The sequence below is a fragment of the Drosophila eugracilis genome, unplaced genomic scaffold, assembly GCF_018153835.1.
Source record: "Drosophila eugracilis isolate 14026-0451.02 unplaced genomic scaffold, ASM1815383v1 contig_2167, whole genome shotgun sequence".
Classification (NCBI taxonomy): Eukaryota; Metazoa; Arthropoda; class Insecta; order Diptera; family Drosophilidae; genus Drosophila; species Drosophila eugracilis.
Window position 1 is genome coordinate 2,523,418 of NW_024573052.1, and position 21,667 is coordinate 2,545,084.

General features: G+C 46.9%; 1 protein-coding gene across 6 annotated transcripts; it reads right to left on the reverse strand.

Moving 5' to 3' along the window:
* Positions 1-328: 328 nt before the first annotated feature.
* LOC108103296 lies at positions 329-21,328 on the reverse strand. 6 transcript variants are annotated; one of them, XM_017208715.1, is made up of 18 exons: positions 21,073-21,328; positions 18,742-19,634; positions 18,052-18,328; positions 17,279-17,383; positions 14,539-15,727; positions 13,234-14,113; positions 12,996-13,173; positions 12,703-12,877; positions 8,065-8,616; positions 6,165-7,919; positions 5,993-6,108; positions 5,718-5,726; positions 5,156-5,237; positions 3,667-4,335; positions 3,133-3,614; positions 2,373-3,068; positions 2,107-2,308; positions 329-2,047 (listed from the first exon to the last, which is right to left on the reverse strand). In XM_017208715.1, exons 2-18 carry the CDS (start codon positions 19,625-19,627, stop codon positions 1,961-1,963), a joined length of 8,340 nt encoding a protein of 2,779 aa, XP_017064204.1. In that variant the 5' UTR covers positions 19,628-19,634; positions 21,073-21,328; the 3' UTR covers positions 329-1,960. The 6 variants fall into 6 exon arrangements, with proteins under 6 accessions (XP_017064204.1, XP_041674403.1, XP_017064198.1 ...); XM_041818469.1 differs by lacking the exons at positions 5,718-5,726; positions 17,279-17,383; XM_017208709.1 differs by lacking the exons at positions 5,718-5,726; positions 17,279-17,383 and having other exon boundaries at positions 8,065-8,619.
* Positions 21,329-21,667: the final 339 nt, after the last annotated feature.

Below are 21,667 nucleotides of genomic sequence, written 5' to 3' on the forward strand. Positions count from 1 at the left end.
ATTTACTAACTGAAGTTGGGGGTATAATATGATTATCTAAGATACGTGAAATAAATCGCCATCAAAGTTTAGTTTTTAGTGCAAAAAAATGATATTAAATCATATTGAAAATCAAAAACTTTTATATTCAGAAATCATTTTAAAGTAAAACTCTGACTTGGTCTAGAATAAGAAAGGGTATTCTCAGCTGTGGATAGTGAAACACAAGGTTCTCGGTTCTCAATTTAAGCTATTGATCACGTTGAACGGCTGCTTTGCCGTTGTCACACGCTAAAAATATAAATATAAATATTCGAATATAAATATGTTAAGTAAGAAAAGACAAGGATGATGTATTCGATATTGATTTATTGTATATTGAATTTATTTGGATGCTTGCGCTTGCTTGCCTTTGAAATAAGTTCATTAAATAATTGAATTTCTAAACGAATTTCAAGAGAAACTCTTTACTGACCTCTACTTTTGCTACCAACAAAATCAATGTACTCCGCAAATGGATGTTTTGTCTTACTGTTCTTACTTCAATAGCCATAAAATCTCAGTGTGTTTGCCTTTGAGTGTATCTGAATTTACAAAGTAAATCGCTAAATATCTCACGTGCTGGCTGGATCAATGAATGCCTCGAGTGTGTGAGTGAATGCGAGTGATAAATGCCTAATAACTCGATCGCGCGTACTCACTATTCAAAAGTAATTCGTATATGTCAATTATATATAACTATATCTAGAACTATTTAGATCCATGTATATATATATATATATATATATATATATTAGATTTTCTATTAAAGCTGATAAATGTACTTGATCTCGTTTGTTATTAATTCGTATAATTTGTTAGCGTTTTTCCCTAGCTCAAACTCAGCGCTGAGCTAAACAATTTTCGTTTCCTCAATTCAGATTCCTATTCCGATTCCGATTTCAATTTCAATTCTAATTCCAATTCCAATTCCAATATAAATTTCAATGTGAAATGAACTACCAAGATTCCCTATATATTTATATAAGATCTAACTGATGCAAAAATTTCCATTTGTAAATAGTTGAGAAAACGTGGAATTTAAGTACTAAAAATTGTATTACGACCGACAACTAACGACATACCACACATATTATGTACTACTACTACTACTACTACTACTAACTGCTGAGGCTGTAAATGTTATGTGTATAAAGACTACTCGAACTACGCTAAGCTATCCATACAATAGTTCATTGAATTCGTAAGGCAATTTCACCGTCTCGATCCCGCAACATAAACCCGAAACTGCTAAGCTTTAAGACATAATCATGATCTCTAAAAAAAATAGTCAGTGTACGAACTCCTCTAGATCCTAATTCATTTGGCTGGACTGCAAGTGTTATGTTTTTCCTTTCCTTTTTCTTTTAATGGCTAAAATTTCTATTTTCGAGTGAGTGAGAGTGAGTGAGAGTGTGCCCAATATTACCAACTGACAGAGACTGACAGAGACTGACTGACTGACTGGCTGGCTATATCGTTGTCTATATCTTATTTGGCTGGGACTCGGTTCTGCCACCTTGGCTCTGCTGGCAGGAGAATCGATTTTTATATCGATTAAAAATCGTTTTAATCGCTTATCGCTTATCGTTTTTTTTGTTTGTTTTGGACGCAATTGGACGCCTAGAGCTGCCCGGAATCGTTGCGATCCGGGGGATTCGCTAGCTACAAAGTCGTATCAAAAATCTTAACATATTACTAAGTGTTTGGTTTTGCATTTAGCCAGTTCTTTCGGTGAGACAGCCCGTTACGATCACCGTGATATGGTTGGGCTGCCCCGTGCAAATTGTTATCTAACATCGCTTATCGATCATTTATCATTGCTCATCGGTAATCGTTAATCGTTAATCGAGGCTCTTTTGATACTTAGCTAAAATCTACCCACACAACACAGTTAGAAAAACAGTAACAGAAGGGACAAAGTGGGTCAAGTGGTGATTCCCTAGCCTGCGACTATTTGGGACACGGAGTTGGTGCGTCGGCGTTTGATGATCTGCTTCCACAGGCGGCGGTTCAGTGATGGCTTGTCCTAAAGTCAAAGTGAATAACTTTGGGTTAGGAGATATAAAAGTTATCTTTATAACTTACGTTATCCTTGCGTGGCGACATCTGTGCCATCTCCACTGAGTCCTGGGCCTGCGACTGGCCTGGCGGCAGCTTCTGGAGATGAAGGCTGCTCTGGCTGTGGCTCGGATGTGGCTGTTCGCCAAAGGCGCCGTCGGAGAAGTTGGGGGTGCTGCTGGTGCTACTGGCTGTAATCTCGGAGTTGCGACGCTTTATAAAGTTGATTCTGCAGATCGATTAAATATTGAATATATATATATAACATATATATAGCCTTAAAGCCGACTCACAATCGCTTAGATCTGCCCACTTCGGTCTCGAGGAATGCCTCCTCAGTCATTGTTGTTGTGGTTGTGGTACTGATGGCTGCCGCTCCGTCCATCGAAGTAGTACTCCTCGTCCTCGTCAGAGAGGCTGCTGCAGCTGCTCGTTTGGGCCAGGAAGAGTCGCGCTTCTCCGAATCCATCCCCGAACGCATCTCCGTAGCCATGGTCACCAGAGTGGTCGTGGACGTCGTCTCCTTGACTCGACAGCCACTCCTCGATTGAGACATGGAGTATATCTTCTCTCGTCTCGCTAAGATTTCCAGATCGCCTAATTTGTTCCCGCCTTTGTTGGAGCTGGAGCCGATGCTGTTGTCGCCGGCGTTTCCGTTCCCGCCGACGACTCGACCAACAGATCCACCACCTTGAACCGCTTGGTGCAGATGACCCATTGGTTCGGCGGCGGCACGGGTTAAACCACCGGCGAGCGGACTGCTGCCGTGACTGCTGCTGCTGCGACTGTGATTGTTGTTGTTGCTGGCCGAGCCGCCCAAGGCGCCCGCTGAGAGGGGGCGGGGCCGGCGGTTCACCGTCGGGGTGTCCATCTTTGAGTTGCGATGTTGAGAGTACGATATGACAGCCTCTTTTGGCTGCACCCTGTTCGTGGCTGAACGACTCAATAAATCGCGACCCGTCAGACGATGAAATGTGGAGAGGTCGTGCCTGCATAAGGGATTAGATGAATCCTTAACCTCCACTGATTCCCATCCTGGTATTCTCTACTCACCCCAGAATAGTTGTTAGATCGGGACCAGGCTCGTAGCAGATCAAGTCCTCGTCCCCTAGGATGTCGTGATTGAGGGCCAGCCGCATTTCCAGCCTTGGGCTTAGGCCGCATCCAGCGTGGGGCACTGGGGCAGCGGGTGTGTCTGGTGGTGCCGCCGGCGGTGACAGAGCCACTGCAGCTGGGCTGCTCTGCTGCCCCTTCGAACGGGGTTGATGACGAAGGGTGGTGGGACTCTGGTGGATCGGATTTGCCGTCCTCGAGACTGTTGCTGATGAAGTGGCTGAGGCGGGCCTGGGTGCCCCCAGCAGGCAGGTCTCGATTATCGTTGATGACGGTCGTTTTTGGGCCAACGCCACCGAGCTGCTGGTACTCAGTGTTGTCCTTGACCCGGTAGCGATTGGGTCCGAAACGCTGGCGGCGGCGCCGACAACCGCCGAGCAGCCACTGTCAGCAGTAGCGCCAGATTTTTTTGGAGGTGGCTCCTGAAAGGGATAACAGTTAAAGATTAGAACTCTAAACACACCGGTTGCTTACCATTTTGGCCTGAGCAGCGCTTAGATCGGTCTGCGTGAGGAGCAAGCGACGCGGAGGTGGCGGCGGCGGTACAAATCTCGGAGGCCTGCCGCTGGCTCTGCCGCCGGAGTTCGTAGTGCCGCTCGCGCTGCTGGTTGTTGTAGTAATCGATGAGGGAGCTCGACTCGGCGTCGTCGTCGTCATCGTCCTCATCGTCGTCGTCATCGTCGTCGTCGTCATCGTCACGATCGGCATCACTGCTGGCTTCACCGGAGACGGAGGCGCCCGCCGAGTGGATGGCGTCGTGGTGGTGCTGCTGTTCCCGGCGACGGGGTCGCGTCCTGTGCCGCTCGAGGGGCGCTGATCGAGCAGATACTCGCAGGATGAGGCCACCAGCGGTGCCGGCGGCTGAGGATCGATGGCCGTGGTGGGCAGCAATCGGGTGGTGAGCAAGGGACGCGGCCCCATCGCACTCGTGGCCAGATTCGGAAGTAGACGCTCCACGCTGGAGTGCGTGTCTTCCTGGTCCTCCGCCGCTGGATCCTCCTCCAGGTCCTCCACCGACGGATCCTCCTCCCGATCCGGCACCACTGGCCGAGGAGCTAGTGGTGGGACTGGTGGCGCCGCCTCGCTGTCGCTTGAACTTCCAGCCGAATCCTCTAGGTAGTGGCCATTGGTCGTTGCTTCCCCCTACCAATTGTTGGGAATAGAATTCAACTAATCAATTCTGGTTGGGATAGAAATTCCTGCTAGCGGTTGGCGCCGTTCGACATGGAATGAAGATGAGGAGGATGTGATTGTTTGGTTCGTTAACAGTACGGAATTTCGATAGCAAGATCGGATCGGTACGATTAGGGTTAGTACGGAGGAGGCTGTGGGTGGTGGTCCTGTTGTGTTGGTGGCTGTACGTCAATCTTGTCCGGACGTGTGATGTTGATGAGCTCGCAGTATTGCAGGATGGGCTAAAGCTTCACTAATTTCACTACGACCTTCTATGCAAGTACAAGTATTTGTATTTAGCAACAACGATTTACGAACACAATGAGCATATAGGCAAAAGGAGTACAGTTTACATACAATGTCAAAAGATGTTAGCGTGATTGATTGATTGATTGATTGATTGGTTGATGGTGATGATGGTTAATCGATGAAGATGAAGATGAGTTGCAGTCGATGATGGTTTATGAAAGTACAGACAAAATATAAAGAGACAAACCAAGGTCAATTCAAGGTTCAAGGTTAGTTCGTTGAGTGATTGGGGGGCTACATGCAGGTGGATAATATCTAAAGTTTTCAAGCAGATGGAAGATAATCCCTGCCAAGCAGACTTATCTCTCCGTCTCGCTCTTTTTCGGTGCCTGCGTACAGTTCAGTGTCCACTGTACAGTGTAGTTTGCCATGCAGCGGAAATGCTTAAATGCGGAAACGCGAGCACAGAACACGGTTGCATTTCGATATTTTTTTTTTGGTTTTGGGGCTTGTGTCGGGATTTGCTGTAATAACGACCCACCTTTTTGACGTCATCGCTGTCCTGCTGAGTCTTCTCTTCGTCGCTCTCCGTCTCCTCCTCAAAAAGGGGCTCAAGGCGACGTCTACGTCGATATACGGATACGGTTACGGATACGGATACGATATACGATATACGATTTCGATAATACGTGTGTATGGCGTATGCAAACGAATTTCAATTGGAATTTAGCAAAAGTCGATCGATGTGTTGATTGATTGAGTGTCGATGGCGTAAATGATATATCAAATTTCGAATGATCAAAACTTAGTTCAAGTTATATATATATATATACGTTGGTAAAAAGATATATACGTATGTAAGTTTAAGAGGGTTAAGCTACATAGGTATGATCCCTCTCGCTCGTTATCGACCTGACTATGTCTATGACTAGATCTAGGACTAGCCGGCAAATGAGTGAGCAATACTAGTTATAAGGATATATAGTGGTTACAGATAGAGATACATTATATGGCATTGGATCGAATTGAATTTTGGATTGGGTGATATACGTATGGGTGTGTGTGTTTGTGTGTGAAACGAATGGAAAGGATAGAATAAACACCTGTAAAAGCTACGAAAGAAAGTTTCCAAAGAAGTACACAAAAAAAAAAGAAAATTCGTATTCTTATTAACAGTAGGATCAATGGAGGCACTAGACTAAGCTATACTAATTTATGGTAGATATATAATATATGTCGAGATACTCGTTATGGTGTTTAACAGTTAGAGAACGACTGCCTAGGGTTTCTCTACCAGCTGTGTGTGATTATCGGTGGGTGTGTCTTTGGGTTTCCGATTGCCAAATCAATCCGGAATTCTCCCTCAAACCCTACATACCGTGGCAATAGTCCTCGGATCGTGCTAGCCGTCATCGGTGGTGCCATCAGCAGCTCGTCCATCATTAGTTCCGTGTCATCGTCGTCATTCAAAGAGGTGCTCGACTTCGTAGGCGACTATATAAAAATAATCCTTATCATCATAAATACATTTCGAATGTAAAGAAACTCACCGAATGCGTGTTCTCCGAATTAATGAGCTGCATGTCCTGATCATCGTTATCCCCGCCACTGGTGGGCGTGCCCCAAACCTCTTCACCACTAGTGGCTCCCGAAGTACACTCGTCCATCTGCTCATCCGTCTCCGAGGCTGTGCCCTGTTGCTGCTGCTGCTGCTGCGTATCGCCAGCATTCCAGCGACCCAAATATTTATCTATGAAGGCCCGCGACTCCTCGAAAAAGGACATCTTGTCGGTGACATAGGCACCCGCTCGATTTGTCCACGCTCCACTGGCCAGGACTTCGCCGTTGACCATAACTCCCGATGAACTCGATGCCCCCAAATCGTTTTGCACTAAAGCTCGTTCCGAACCGGCATCTTCTTCGTCCTCTTCCTCGTTTTGGGGACCATAGTCATCGTGGCCATTTGGTGTAAAGGGTTCTAAATCGTCGTCCAGCTCATCGCCTTCATCCATTCGGTCATCGGAGGGTAACTTCTCTAGACTGGACATGGTGCCAAATCGCCGGAGAGCACTGCTCATGGGTCGATAGGGTGGTTCCTCATCCAAAGGGGACTCGTCACACGAGTCCTCTGGTATGTTTTCAATGATAGCCTGCCTGGGCTGTTTGGTTGTTGTGGTGGCGGTGCTGGTGGTGGACGTTCCCCCGCCATTCGAGGAGCAACCACTGTTGTCCCAGACATGAGTGCTGGTCTTAGTGAGTACCGAATCGGGAGTGGGTGGAACTACTGATATCGTGGGTGTACTATTTTCCTCTTTCGAGATCCTTTCCTGTCCACAAAGCTTGGCTGCTGGAGCAAATTGAGCCAAGCCAATGAGCATCAGGGACAACTGCTCGTCCTCCTGTTTCTGCTGCAGAGTGGTGGCCGTTTGTTTCGGTGACTCCAGTAGCTTACAGGTCTGATGCTCCATTTTGTCCGGAGAAAGCTGGGCATTGGTAAAGTCCTCTGGAGTGCAGCGGCAATGGCAGGCGGTATATTTGGCGGGGGAACCACCCACCGAGCCCGAGCCGGATCCCGATCCTTTCGTCGGACTGCTTCGCATTATCCTGGCTGTCTCCGTAAAGGTAACAATGGCCTTGACCTGCTGGTTGGCCTTTGGCCTGATTGGTTCCTGGCACATTTGGGCCACAATGCGGGTGCGTCGTGGTGGCGGCAGCGGTTTTGGCGAGCCGCCACCACCACCACCACCGCCGGCCGAGCAGTGACCATTGGGCAAGGATGAAGCTGAGACTGGTGGATCTAGATGACGTAGCTGGGAGCCGATGCTGGTTGGGATCCCCTCACCGGCGCTGCTACTACTGTTGGGCATCGCACCGACGCTGTCATCCGTGGCCTCTGATTGCGATTGGGAAATTTCATCGGTTATCAGTTGGGCGACGTCGCTTTCGGTGTCACCGGTCTCCCGGCGACTGCTACTGGCCACCACCTTGGAGGACAGCTCCCCCGTTATGGTGCTACTGGACATGCTGGTCACGCTACCGGTTCCTGTCCGATTGCTCATTTTCGTATTGGCCAAATCCACGGAGCCCGCAATGCCATTGTTGAGCTTGCAACAGCGATTTGGCGAGGATTGGCTGTGCTGGACCTTCAGGGAATTGCAGAGCAGGACGGGCGTGGAACTGGAGTTATTGACCCCGCCTCCGCTGCCAGCACGAGCTCCGCCCGGCCCGCTCTGCTGGCAATTCTTGTGACAATGACGGCAAACGGCCAGCTTGTCCAGGACAATGGGACTCGAGCGTACGGTTATCTGGCAGTGGAGCGGAAGTAGCAGATGGGATAAAGTTGGGGAGAAAGAGCAGGGTTAGCATGGAAAGCTACTTGTAAGCAGGCAGATATTTTAGCTATAGTTATGAGTTTTCCTTAATAATGAGGAGAGATAAGGAAAGAAATACCTGGCTGTCCGATGTGGTGCTGTGCGACTGACTGATCACACTGGTGACGCCCTCCGCCTCCGATGTGGAGTATATATCCGAGGTGGCACTCATGCTTAGTTCCTCGACGCCGCTCAATCGTTTGCCCCCGAAATTGGGCTTCGCCGATAGGCCGCCATTCTCCTTGGCCAGATTCAGCTCCTTGGTGCGTTTCTCCAGCTGCTGACGGGTCCAGTAGGTGATCCTTTCGTCCTGTTCGCTGTCGCTGTTGAAGATCAGCTGCTCATCTTCGGCACTTACATTCTCCTGGGATCGCGCAATGGCCGCTAGCCGAGCCTGTTGCTGTTGCTTGTCCAGCTGGCCCTTCATCCAGTTGGCCAGGTGCAAGGCACTCGACTTGGGTGTGCCAGTCTTGTTAAGAATGCGACACTTCTCGTCGATCAGCAGCTCGATCTGCTCCACATGACCACCATGGACACCACGGCTGTGGCCGTGACCGTGGCAGCGATCCGCAGATCTTTCGGTGGCTTCTCCGCCGGCAGAGTGGGCATGGCCGTGGGAATTGCTGCTGCGCTGCTGGAAAAGATCCGATAATGTAAATAATACGTTACCTGGACCTGGACATCGTGACCTTGAGCTGCTCTAACCACCACTCCACCACCACCACCAGCACCACACACTGCCACCCGCCTATCGTTTGGCAAATTAAAATTTGTGATGGGCTCATTTTCTGTTTGCTTTTGCTTTGGCTTTGCTCGGGCCTTGCTTTGTGTTTGGTTTTGCTTTGCTTTTGGGCCATGTCTCTAGCTGAGGTAACTTTTGAGCTTTTTTTTTGGCGAAGCGGTGAAACGAAACGGAAACAATAATCTCGGTCCATCTTTGATTAAAAACGCTTGCTTTTGGCTAACAATGGAGTACGGGTTAAAAGGGACTTGGGGACTTTACGATATATACATATATATATATATATACAATATATATATCTATATATATTATATATAGGACAAAAGACAACGGTTAACGAAAGCGGTTACAGACACACAACGAACAACTAATAAGCAATTGAAGTTGAAAAAGGTTTCAAGAATAGGAAGAAGCAATTCGAACTTAAAACTAAAATTGAGTCCATCACAATTTTTAATTTATCAATTTTGGTTTTTTGATTGTTTTTCTTTTTTTTTTTTCATTCTTGGTTTCCGAAAAAAAAAAGATTGTTGTTTTGGTTTTTTTTGTTTTTCTGCGGATCGGTGGATTAACCAGGATCTGCTTATGCGGAGCTATATGGTAATTCAGTGAGTGCTCGGTGGGTTTCTACATGGTTTGAATTTACTGGTTTTTCCTTTGTTTTTCTTCTCTTTTCTTTTTCTTTTTCTTGTTTGGAAGTGAAATAAAAAGAACATCACAAGCGTTTTTAGTCAAAGAATCATTTGGTTTTTATTATTATTCGATTTCATCGTTTCTCTTCGCAATCTCAATTTCAAACGGTCGATTCTCGATTCTCGATCCTCTCGTCTTATGTAAAATGTCGAAAAACAATAAATCGAAAACTTCTAGACGTACATAAGTTTTACAGAATATGAACATGAATCTAAATATTAGGTATATATATATATATTGTGTGTAAATGTGTATAGAAAGTTGTTGTTTATGGCTCAAGGCACACACAAAAAACGTAACCGCAAAAGACAACGCGGCGTATGCTTGATATTCAACAAGTAGATCAAATTTGCAAATAGATGTCTGTGTGCGAAGTGTGTTTGTGTATTAGTATGTGTGGGCACGATAAACTAAACCTCCTGGCTGGATGGCTTTAGCACCAAACTGACTCTGCACTATGGGACCAAAATTACAAATTTCATTACAAAAAAAAAAAAAAAGTTATTTTAACTTCAAAAGTTAGGCAAAACTAATGTTAAACAAATTGAAAACTATTAAATACGATATGAAAACACTACAATTTGAGTTGGTAAAATATTGAAAATCTAAGAAATTATTTCAAAGAAGATGTTGGAAAATGTATCTAGAAATCGAAAGAGATTTTATCTAAGAAAAATGTTCAAGAAACTACTTCTGAGACCCACTGTGCAAAGGCAATCCTAGTGCTGATTCATATACTTATTCGTAACTATACATATGTATGTGTGTAACCTGAAGATAGACTTTCAAAGGCAACAAAGTGCTTGTCATAGATAATTGACATCGATGGATCAATCAGATACATTAAAGTAGCAAAGCTCCCATCCAGCCAAAAGTCCTTCGACTGAGCAAAGATTCGTTAGAGTTTGAAGATACACACGGATACGGATACGGATACGGATACTATATGTAAATACTTATAAGGATGTCTGTATATAAGGAAGTAGAGTATATACAATTTGGATTTGAATTTGAATTTTGATTTAGATTTTGATTTAAATTGGGTTTTTTTTTTCTTTTTTGGCCAATCGAGTTCAACTTAACAAGCTAAATCGAATAATCGAGCGAGACTACAAGAAATTTGGCTAAAGGTTTAACTTAGCGTACGAGGATGATCCGATCCGAGTCGAGACTATAGGGGGAAGTTGGGTTGAAACTAGGTCTAGGCTAATGTAGGATAACAACAGCAATAACAGTAATCAATAGGTTTTCAATTTGGCTACAAAATGGAAGCTTCTTTTTTTAACATTAGTATAAGGTTAACTTGTTGGTTTGGGTTTTTGCTTTTGGATTTCCGTTGGATTGGCAAAGAAGTTAATCAATCAAATGGTTAGTACGAATATAGTGAGTAGGTATCTGGACATCCATATATATATGCATATTGTAGGTATGTCTATAAGCTAAAAACTTTTGTAAAGCGCTAACTCCGATGGAGTTGCGATGTCGCAGATTCTGCATCTGTGTTGTGTATATTTGACTAGCTAATATATATATATATATAGATGGCTATAACTAGGGTGTGTATACTATGTATACGCATATATATTGCTAAAAAGATCTAAGTACTAGCATTACTAAGTACACACATACAATCCTCATCGAAGCTTAGACCCTGCTCTCGTCCAAACGGTTCGTTGCTATTTACACTCGATTCAGAATCGACTTGGATGGAACGAATACCATATGTATACGGGAAGGAGGAGTACTCAATGGATGTCAACACACGAGTATATATGTACAACACACAACAGAGAGATACATACGTCTAGAGAGCGATGGTTATATGTCTATGTACACTTTTCCACGGATAAATGTCACTTCTCACTCCCAATTAGAGTCAATTATTGCTTGTCACCTGGATCGAATTTGGTTTGACATTTACGGTAAAGGAAAGTTTCCACCTCAAGAGAAGTCTCCGAGAAAAGCAGTAGTAGTAGCAGGGGAACTCTCTTCGACTCTTTTGAGGCATGAAATCACTTTTAAAAGAAGAAGGCTAAAGCCTAGCCAAGATCCAGGTGATATATTCTCGTTTTTTTTCTCCTCACTTTTTAGGTTTCTCATTCTGATATCCTGGCAAAGTCAATCCCCAATCTTCCGTAGAGAGGCTGCCACTATACTGAAAAAGTTTTCATTGTGAGTATCTGAAACTTGGCCAAAAGCTGAGGCAAAAGCAGAGCAAAGCGGCGTTTGAGCTGGATATATAGTATATATATATATATATAGAGAGATAGAGAGATGGTTCTTGGGTAGATCAGTGGTAACATAGTTGAGTAAGCTCGTCGAGATTCAAAGATTGTGCGGCAAGGGGCTGTTAACGGGGTCTGACTGTAGCCAGAAGTCAAATCACAGGTCCAGCGAATCCGGCGGCGTTGGTCTAGTGGGTAGCATGCCAAAGGGATCGTCCACCACCACGCTATCCTCCTCGTCACTGTCCTCGTCGTTTCCCTGACCCTCAATTCCCTCCCTGTCCTCGTCGTCGCCCAAAAAGATGCACTCTTCCACATCAGTGTCGTAGCAGGGATCCAAATTGACCTCATGCAACTGAAGGTCCAGCTCTAGCAGATCCCAAGAGCCTCCGAATTCAGCTAGGGGTATATTTGCTACTTTCCCGCTTGCCGAGGTTGCCACAAAGTCATTGGAGAAGGCGTCCGAGTTGCAGGGCTGCGAAGTAGTGGGTGAAATATTGGGTGTGGGTGTTTCGGGAGTCGTCAAGGAGACTTGACCACCAACCACCCCACCGGATTCATCTATAAAAGAACGACCCACTGAACTCAGGCTAAACTCCATGAGTTTCTGGGAGGGATGTGGATTCATGGGTGGTTCAGTGGTAACCTCCGGTATGGCCGTTAGGCATTTGCAACTGGACAGGGACAAAACGGAGGTCTGTGTCTGCGAATTGGCCTGAGAACTATTTATGGTCTGGGTGTGGACCTGCGTTTGGGTTTGGATCAAGCTGGCGTTGCTGCTCAAGCACGAGCTATTCGTGTTAAGGCCAACAACACCCACTCCATTGGGAACCGAACCGCCCACATGACCTTGACCAACCGGATGGTGGTTTCGGGCTGGCGAAGTGGTGCGCGAGGGCAACGAGGTGGTGCAAAGGGGCGGCTGGGGATGCGACTGCGTCTGGGTGGCACTGCTTGTGGTGGTGCTGGCACAGTGGTGCCGGACAGCACTGGCCAGCCGCTGAAGATTCTCGTAGGAATCACCGCTGTCCAAACGCTTGCTGCGAAAGAGACGCACCTGCTGTTTCTGCTGCTGCTTCAGGTGGATGCTGTCCAACGAGGGCAGCTTCATTGACCCCATGGAGGCGGTGGTTAGTCCAATATCGCTTAGTGGCACCAGGGTGTTAAGGACATCCGGCGAGTCCAAGGGACTGGACAAAGGCGTGGAGCCCAGTGCGGCATTCACTAGGAATCTAGGGGGATAGAAAAGTTATTAGTGTTTATCTCGATGGGTTTCTTTCCAGGATTACACCACCGTAACTCCAATAGTAGGATTTGTAGCTGGTGTTACCCCTAAAACGGATGACTTACATCTGCCGCTGGAGAAGATTCTGCCAGACTGCCTTGAGTTCCAGCGAAGGTGCCCTCAAAATAAGGCTCTTGCGGCGGGCTCCACGTTTCGGTGTGCGGGTGAGATCGGGGGCACAGTAGCCCGTAGGACTCTCCGCCAAACGGCCGTTGGGATCCACGGTGAGACGGAACTCGGTGGCTAAGGAGAATAAATAGAATGTAAAGTCAGGAAGTGGAACATTGGACAGTCGGGACTCACTTTTCTTCCGCATGTGAAAACAAGAGTCCACCACATTGGCGATGGGTATGGGCTCTTCCGTGATAAATAGGACTCGATCCCGGCTGACCTTGGCAAAGACGATGATGTCACTGAAGAGTAAAGTCCAATAGGGTTTCACGGAGCGGCCCTCAACACGAGACAAATCCCCACCAAAGATCCATTGGCGACCCTGAACGGCCAACGTGAAAGGCTTGCATTTGGTGAAGACCATTCGGGACTCCAGATCCTGGAGGGTTAACAGTGGGCGACCTTCACCTAGCGGTTCCATTAGACCACTGCTGACAGTGATCTCCCGATAAGCAGCCTGCAATTCGTTGATAACCGTGCTGAAGTTCTTGTGCTCCTCAGTATCCACATGACAGTTGCCGGCGAGCAACTGCATCAACTTGAGGATCTCGCGAAAATGTTGCAGTGGTCGATGGATAAACATGGTGAGGTCGGGTCTTTTACGTGGAACCGCCGGTTCAGTGATGAAAGCTATAAACTCGGAACCCGTCTGTCGGGATTTATTGACCAAAACGCAATCCGCCCGCTTGATTCCGTTGCAGTACTTCTTGTACGCCGCACAGATCGCTGTTGTCTTGGACAGATAGACCCGCGAGGCAAAGTTCATATGTGGCTCCTGATCCTGCTGATCGCTGCTGCACAATTGCTCCAGGATGTCCTCCGCAATCCTTAGCAGCTCGTCGATGTTCTGGAACAAAGTACGATGATCATTCGGCGAGATCAGATCCTTTCGCTCCACCAGCGGCTGTACGAATCGATCCACTCCGAAGTGCAGGGCAGCCGTGAAGTTCTGTTCCCGACTAATCAGCTGGAGCAGAAAGCGCCTACGGTTGTCCGTAATGGGCACAATCGACTGGGGGCAGTAAGAGGGTTCAAGGGGTATCGTTAGGCTAGTTGTTCTTGAAAGTAATGAGAGCTGATAGGAATGGGGAAGGCACAATGAGATAGACTTAAAGAAAGCAAAGAAAGTTAGACATGTATGGAGGGGTTGGGTTACGTGGACAAATAAAACATAAACTTGGGATTGAAAAAAAAGTTTATTGTCAAGCGTTGTGGGGTCGCAGGGAGCTTAAGGACTCTCAAACAAATTAGAGGCCTCGGCTAGGCAAAAAAAAGGATAAATAATATAATAATAGTAATAATAATAATAAAAATAAAAATAACGATAGCCAGCATGGCGATAACTTAGACACTTAAACTTAACAAATACGTATGTACACAAAGACACGAAAAAAGGGATAAAAAAAGTGATCCTTAGACGAAGACACCTTTGCCTACCTCCTTGCTGAAGGTGACCTGCGGCAGATGGAGCCTCCTTTTGGCCGCCTCGATGGAGGAAGTGGTTCCCGAGCAGGCGGTGGCCGGTCGGCTCAAACTGTTGCCCACCGGCTGGATTCTCGTACTGGCGGTTCTTTGCAGACTCATCACGGTGGTCGTTCCGGTGGTGGTGGTGGCCAACGTGTGCTCCTCGCTGCCCAAACCCACGGCTGCACTCAATCTGGTGCTCATATTGGCATTATTCTGGCCCAAGTCCGTCGTGATTGTTGTGGCGCCCGCGCCTGACCTTCTGAATATCTCCAACGTCAAGGACGAACCCTGCGATCGTATCAAATTCAGAACATCAGCCTCGGGCATCGTGACCACATTGTGCTTGTCCACAAAGATCACATAGTCGCCGGGCAGAATTCCACATCGATCGGCCGAAAGTCCCGCCTCGATTTTCTCCACTCTCGGCGGATGGGTCCAAACTATTGAGAATCCAAAGCCCCGCTCCTCCGTTCGTGTTAGTCTTTTCGTTATGGTGAATGGCGTTCGTCCCTGATGCTGACGAGCAGCTCCTCCTCCTCCTACTGCGATAGGTGGCATGGTGGACTGTCTCCTGCCACTGGATGTCCCATTGTTGAGGTGATTGGCATTGCTCTCGTTGGCTTTCGAAGCCGAAGTTTGGGAGCCCGTCGTTTGTGCCTGGGTTGTGTTGTTCGCATTGCCATCCGCTGGGGGATCCAGCTCCAGGAATCTCAGAAACAGATTCTCGTCGGCATCTCGCTGGTGGAGTGCCTTTTTGCTCAACTTCATGGGTTGCTGGGGCTGCTGAGGCAGCAGGCTATCCTCCTTGCCCATGCTATCGATGCTAATGCTGATCACCTCATCGTTCAAGGGCATAGCTGCTGAGTTCGAGCCCGACCCAGATCCAGGGACTACTGGTTTTTGGGGAGTGACAGTGGCGGCGGCTGCCATATCTGCAGGGGAGTCCTCTAGTTGATGTTCCTGGTTCCGATTCTCTACCGCTTCCGTTTCCGCTTCCCGTTGCCGATCCTGGCCTGCGTTGCCTTTTGTTTGACTATTGCGGTTGTTAGGCGGAGGACATGCCTGTGCCTGCAATTTGTAGGATCCTGCCGTGATGCCCGAATCCGGATGCACTAGCTCATTCAGTGGAAAGGTGGTGCAGCCCAGAAACTCGCTGCGTCTGCAAAGGAAGTAAACGAATTAGTTAGCTGTGTTGGTTCTTTAGGGTTTTCCCTATCACTAAAAGATTATTTAAGTGTCCTTCTTAACCATTTCTTCTTGATGGCCAACTTAACATGGCAAACCCTTTTTCTAAATAAACTTCTCGGTTTCAAGAGGTCCTTTGAATATTTTATAGCGATGGGAGTTTGAGATGGTCTATGGCCTGGTTGTACACCGAAATCCGAAATCCTTGGCCCCTCGCCCCTGCTTTTGGATAATACGAATAGCGATTTTGGTCAGTTTGCGTCACGTTGCAACGTCTGACGGACATTGTCTATTTATAAGTGAGTGAAGGTGGCTCGCCCGCAGCTGATCCAATCCAATCCGTAGAAGCCCCCTCGTAACCCCCAACCGCTAGCACCTAGTTTTCCCGGTCGTACGTGACATAAATCAATTAGCGGCCCTAAGCTGCTGCCACATTCCACATTTCTACATGCCACAAAGTACGTACATGTGGCCCGGAAATGCGCTTGGCCCGGCCAATTTGCTATGGTGGTTGGGGGTTGCTGGCCCAGTGGGTGGTTCAGTTTGACGGGTGGGTGGCTCAGTGGGTGGTATGACAGTGGCTTGAGGCTCTGTCTGCTGCTTCTTCCACTGGCCACTTTAGCTGAAGTTGGCGCGCGTATTTGGGTCACTTTTATTGATTTTCCTTGCAGGGTCCGGGGGCTTTCATATAATTCTTGGTGTTTTTCCTTTTTTGTTTTCGAGGCGATTGCAATCGCAGCTGTCAGTTGGAAGGTGCATTAAAAATGTTGGACTTTCGTACTCGTACCACTCCTCCGCTTTGTGCCGAAAAGTTGGGCATAAATTATTCAGAGGCCAGTCGTTTTGTAAATTGACTTAAAACGTTCCTCTTTTGGCCTACACTATTTTCACAACTCAGTTGAGGGTAAATTATGCATGGCCAACAAATAGAGGCAGGTGCGTGTGAGGCAGGAAAATGGAATAGGTGATATGGTTCCCGGGTGTACATTTAGTTAGTTGGCCACTTCAATTAGCTGCTGACAGCAAAGAAACAAAAAAGGAAAGGAAAGGAACGGCAAACAAGAAGGGGGTGTGTGAGTGTGCGTGAGCTGGTGATTATTGCATAATCGCCTTAAGCACGAGCATCGATTTGGCATTAAACTTAGCACTTGACCATTTTTATTATTATTTCTCGAGTGCTCCGCTCCTGAATGTCCTTGAATTTTAATTAAATTTCGAGCATGCTGCGAAAAGTCCTCAAACAGATACTCCAGAGCCCTACACACACATACACGCACACACACGCGTACGCGCAGAACTTCCACTTCCTGTTCGCAATTTGTTTAGCAGCATGCTCAAAATTATGCTACACTTTCCATGCTTTACATACACACACACACACACATACACAGTTATATAAGTTTTTGTTGCATATTTCTTTGGGCACTAGGATATTCCGAAACACTAAGGACACTTTGAAAAAAAGGTAAACAAAAAGTGATATTGCAGCCTTTCAGGGCCCGCAAGGATATATAATTTTTTGGGCCTACTTTTCCTCGATTTCCTGCGCTTTCGAACGTTGCCAGTCGTTCGCCGTTTTTCGTCGCTTTCCACGCGAGCTTGCCACTCGGACTGAGTAACGGGAACTGAGCTGGGAAAACTCGGGAAAACTCTGTGAGCAGCGCAGGTCAGCCTGGGAAAGTCGCTGGAAGTCGCGTGCCCGAGCCACTGCGCAAGCGCTGGAATTTTGGAAAATCCAGGGGACAGGGGCCGAGCGCTTGTTTATGTGCAGGAAATGCACTAGGAGTGCGAAAGGCACTGGAGGTGCCACGAGGCCAGGAAGAGCGCCACAATTAACCAGACTTGGTCTTTTGCCTGTCTGTGGAGTAGGGCTCCCAATCCCATTCCCTTCCAGCACTTCCCCCGATAAGCGTTTAGGGGTGAATGACTTACAACAGGACGAGGCGAACGATGATGGCACGCGCAAAAACATGATATTAGTTGGGGGGTCTGGTATCTGGTAATATTGTAAGCTTCTTACAGGATACCAAGGGAATTTCCCTTATTGATTCTGTTAAATTACTATATTGCTTGATATAATTATTAATTATTATATGCAATTTGCTTGAATAGTAGTTAGGATATCCTAAAATAGGTTTCTGGCATTTGTTGAGAACTTTAAGGGACCTGCAATCCTGTAGAGGATTCTTACCGTCCTTACCTAGCTTTACAATCAATACATTTCCTAACGTGCACTCTTTAATTTCTAGGGGTTACTTTCTTGTTGTTTTCTTGGCTTTCGACCGTACTCGTACTCACTTTAAATGGCGATCCCGATGCCACACGGCCAACTGAAGGTACTGGCCCGTAGTTTCCTCGCCACTGGAAACATGGAAGTTGAACCGCTGATCGAAATACGGACGTCCCGAGTGCCGATGGACGGCAGTACGCTGATAGCCTGAGCTCATGCTTCCACCGGAGGAGTGTCCACTGTAGCCGGGTGGATGGTTGCCTCCGGACAGAGCCACCTTGACGTAGGCATTAATGCTGCCATTTCCACTGCCATGGGAACGCTGCAAGTCCCGACAACGAATCACTGCAACAGCGTGAGGTGGAGAAAGGAGAAAGCAATTAACAGGTGAGTTGGTTGTAATGAATCTCTTGGGCATGCGGGTCAGGATGAGGGATTTTAAAACCCTGCCAGGCTACTCCCCTGATAATCCTATTTAGCGAAATTGAGTTGCGTCTGCAAGATATATATTTTGTGCCCTTGGCTACTGTTTCCTACTTTGATGGCTTACTCCTGCCCAAGGACTTAAATTCATTGGCTATAATAAATTCTATTTGCTTAAAGGTGAAAGGTAAAAGATATGCCCGACTGGCTGAAAAGCTTTTCTTACATTTAAAAGGTCTTTAAAGCTGCCTTCTAGGAATCATAATCAAAGCTGTCTTTATAAATCTTATCCCTTTTAAGGGAATGTATATCGGGTTGGGACCTTTGGAACTCACCATGTACATTGAGTTGCTGCTCCTTGGCATTATATGAAAGGCTCACATCGATGCTGCCCCGCTGTCTTGATTCCAAGTCAGCACCACTGTTACTGTTACTGTCACTGCTGTGGGAGGTGCTGCTACTGTGGGACGGGGGAGTGGTCGCAGGGGAGGCCAGCGAACTTCTCTTGGCCACCTGCTGCTCATCGTCATCCAAATCACTCGATGCGGAACTGGATGAGAAACTCAGACAGCGTTTGGTGCTGGGAATCAGCTGCAGTTGCTCCTTCTTGACTTGATGGGCCTGCGTTTGGGTGGAGGTTTTGTGTGGGTTCTTACGCCGCACCACCCGCTGGCGCTTTAAGTGGGTGGGAGTACGCACCTCCATTTCGTGGACGCTGGTCTCGCTCCACTCCCCGTTATCCGCCAGAATGGTGGCCGTTGTGGTGGCGGCACTAGAACCATTAACAGTGGTAGCCAATGGTTTTGTGCACCTGACTTCCTTCCTAGCCGATTCTATTATGGCATCCAGCATGCGATCCAAAGTGGTATCACCCATTCGCGATGACGATAGCTGCGAATCCTCGAGAGCAACTGCTCCCAATGCTCCGCCGTTGGTGCGTGGCAAACAGCGCAGGGCCGCCAATTGTGGCGTAGCCTGCCTAGGTCCACTTCCTTCACTGAAACTCCTGCGCTGCGGACTCTTTCCATGAACATTGCTCAGATCCTGCAGGGCAATCAAACTGGCATTGCCGAAGGGACTGCTCATAAAGTGCACCCCAAAGTTCTCCTTGTTGGCGTCTCCCGCTGCTTGCACCACGCCCACTCCACGCCGCCGACTGCGTGACTCCTCTACCACGGCACTGGAACTGGAGTGGCGATGCATCCGTGTCATGGTTGGCATGTCCCTACTGGCAAAAATCAAAAAGTAATAACAAAATATATTATTAAACAGGGAAATCTAGGAAAGGTTTAAGAAAATCGTGTCAATATTCTCCATCATTGAGATATATAGAGAGCCTGATTATCTATTTAATCGATTCAGATTAAAAACTGTAATTTAATTTCTACAAATTCCTTGGCATGTTGGCCCTTATCCTGAACATTTCTTGGCAGATTGCTGCAAAAATAGAATAGATTTTTCTGGATGATTTCCCGGATCTTGTTGGCAAATCGGGTCGGTTCGGTTAGGCTCGGTTAGGGCCTTGGTCCTTGGCAGCTGGCTGCCAAACAAGGGGATCAGAGCGACGGGTTCCGATCTGGTTTCGGTTGTATTCCCATTCTTCTGTTTTTGCCGTCCTTTGGTTTTTTTGGGAACTCTTCCAGACAATTTCGACGAGGCAGTAAGGCAAAGGCAACAAATGAAGGAGGCACACTGGCAAACAAAGTGCAAGACAGGACAAAGCAGGAAATTTGCAAATTGTTTTTGCGGCAAACGAGTTCCTCGCCAGGTCCTCCATTTGGTTCGCTGTCCTTGCGAATTTCAGGTTTGCATTTAAATTGAAATTAAACTTATGCTAATTTCCCTAACAGATTTCTGCGCTGCGGTTGCCAACCATAAAATTGAGCGGGTTCTTTTGGGCAAGGAGTCTTTTAAGGATGCTTTATGGTCTGCGATCCTTTTTATCTGTCTATGTATGTGCATGTGTGTGTGCAACAATTACGCCCCAGCATAATGATGCCATTTTGCAAAAATGCGGCAACCGGCAATCGGCAAAGCCGAAAGGGACCTCAAGCAATCCTCCCAGAGATCCTGGCCTTTGTCTCTCACGGCGAGTGAGATAGGAAATGGGTTTTCGTGTAATCCATAAACGTCACCCCAGCCCCAGAATAAGATGAAAAGCCGGGCGAAATTGCACGAGGAAAGGCAGCCGGTAAAGGCGAGCAAAAAAAATATTTTCTTTCCAGCCCAAGATCTTTCGAAGAATGTGTGTGTGTGTGACTTGTGCCCGGCGGATTAGCTTGGGGTGGCACAAAAAAAAAAAAAAAAATAAGAAAGAAGAAGTTGAGGGGAAAAAAACACACAGCAACAAATTAAATGTATTAGAGGACGCACCACCCCTTTTTTGCTTGTGGGCCCCGAGATCTGGATCTGGATCTCTGTCTCTAGGGGTTAGGGACTTACGTCCCTTCTTCTTCCCTTCTTTTGGCTAAATTAAAATTAGAGCTAGAGCAAAGACAAACACGGCTACCTCATGGGTGCGATTGTGATTGTTTTTCTTCCAGCTGTGCCGGCGTTTCGGAAACCGAGCTTATCAAGCAATCTATCGACCGATCGACCTAGATGAACGCGGATCGATCATTTTGCTAGGCCCGTATTGTATGACTTGTTGTAGGGTATGGACTTACCTGGTAACTTGATCTGCTTGCGACTAGGTCGCCTGAAGAACTGCAACTCGGCTTACGCTACAGTACACCTTGATTTACAGCACTGCTTAGGTCTGGGAAAGTTATCTTTGCAAGTTTGTCCAAACACAAATAATTTTTAGAATAACTTTTGCACACAAAAAAAAATCGAAATAGTTATTCAGCCAAAGGTATTTTTATGTTTTCGTAGTTACAGTTCACGTGTCTGCTTCGCACGAGGTCAGAAACGGAAATGATGATCGGCCCAGGAGTACGCTTCGGCATAGGCTCTGGCAGAAGTACGAAGACCGAAGTGACACGAAGGTCGCACGAAGTTAAACAAATTGGAAAATCAACCACCAGAGAGCGGTTCAAAGAGAGCGTAGTGATAGCAAACGTGGTTCAAAACTCTCTTTGGCATTGATGTTGTGGGCAGACTAACGGAATCTCGGCTGTGGGAACAACGAAACTGAAAAGAATATCAGATAAGGAATATGAGAAGCTATCAATGAATGACTATTTGTTATTGTATATTTACTCTATTCCCCAGTTATTTTAGGGAGCCGAGTGGGGACTAGGTGAGAAAGTTGTAATGTTT

Coding starts and splice junctions, on each gene's coding strand:
- LOC108103296 (XM_017208715.1), bottom strand. CDS start 19,627: ATGCCAACCATGACACGGATGCATCGCCACTCCAGTTCCAGTGCCGTG. Junction 14,114..14,538: donor AGGTCACCTTCAGCAAGGAG/GTAGGCAAAGGT, acceptor TACTGCCCCCAG/TCGATTGTGCCCATTACGGA. Junction 2,309..2,372: donor GTGGGCAGATCTAAGCGATT/GTGAGTCGGCTT, acceptor ATCGATCTGCAG/AATCAACTTTATAAAGCGTC.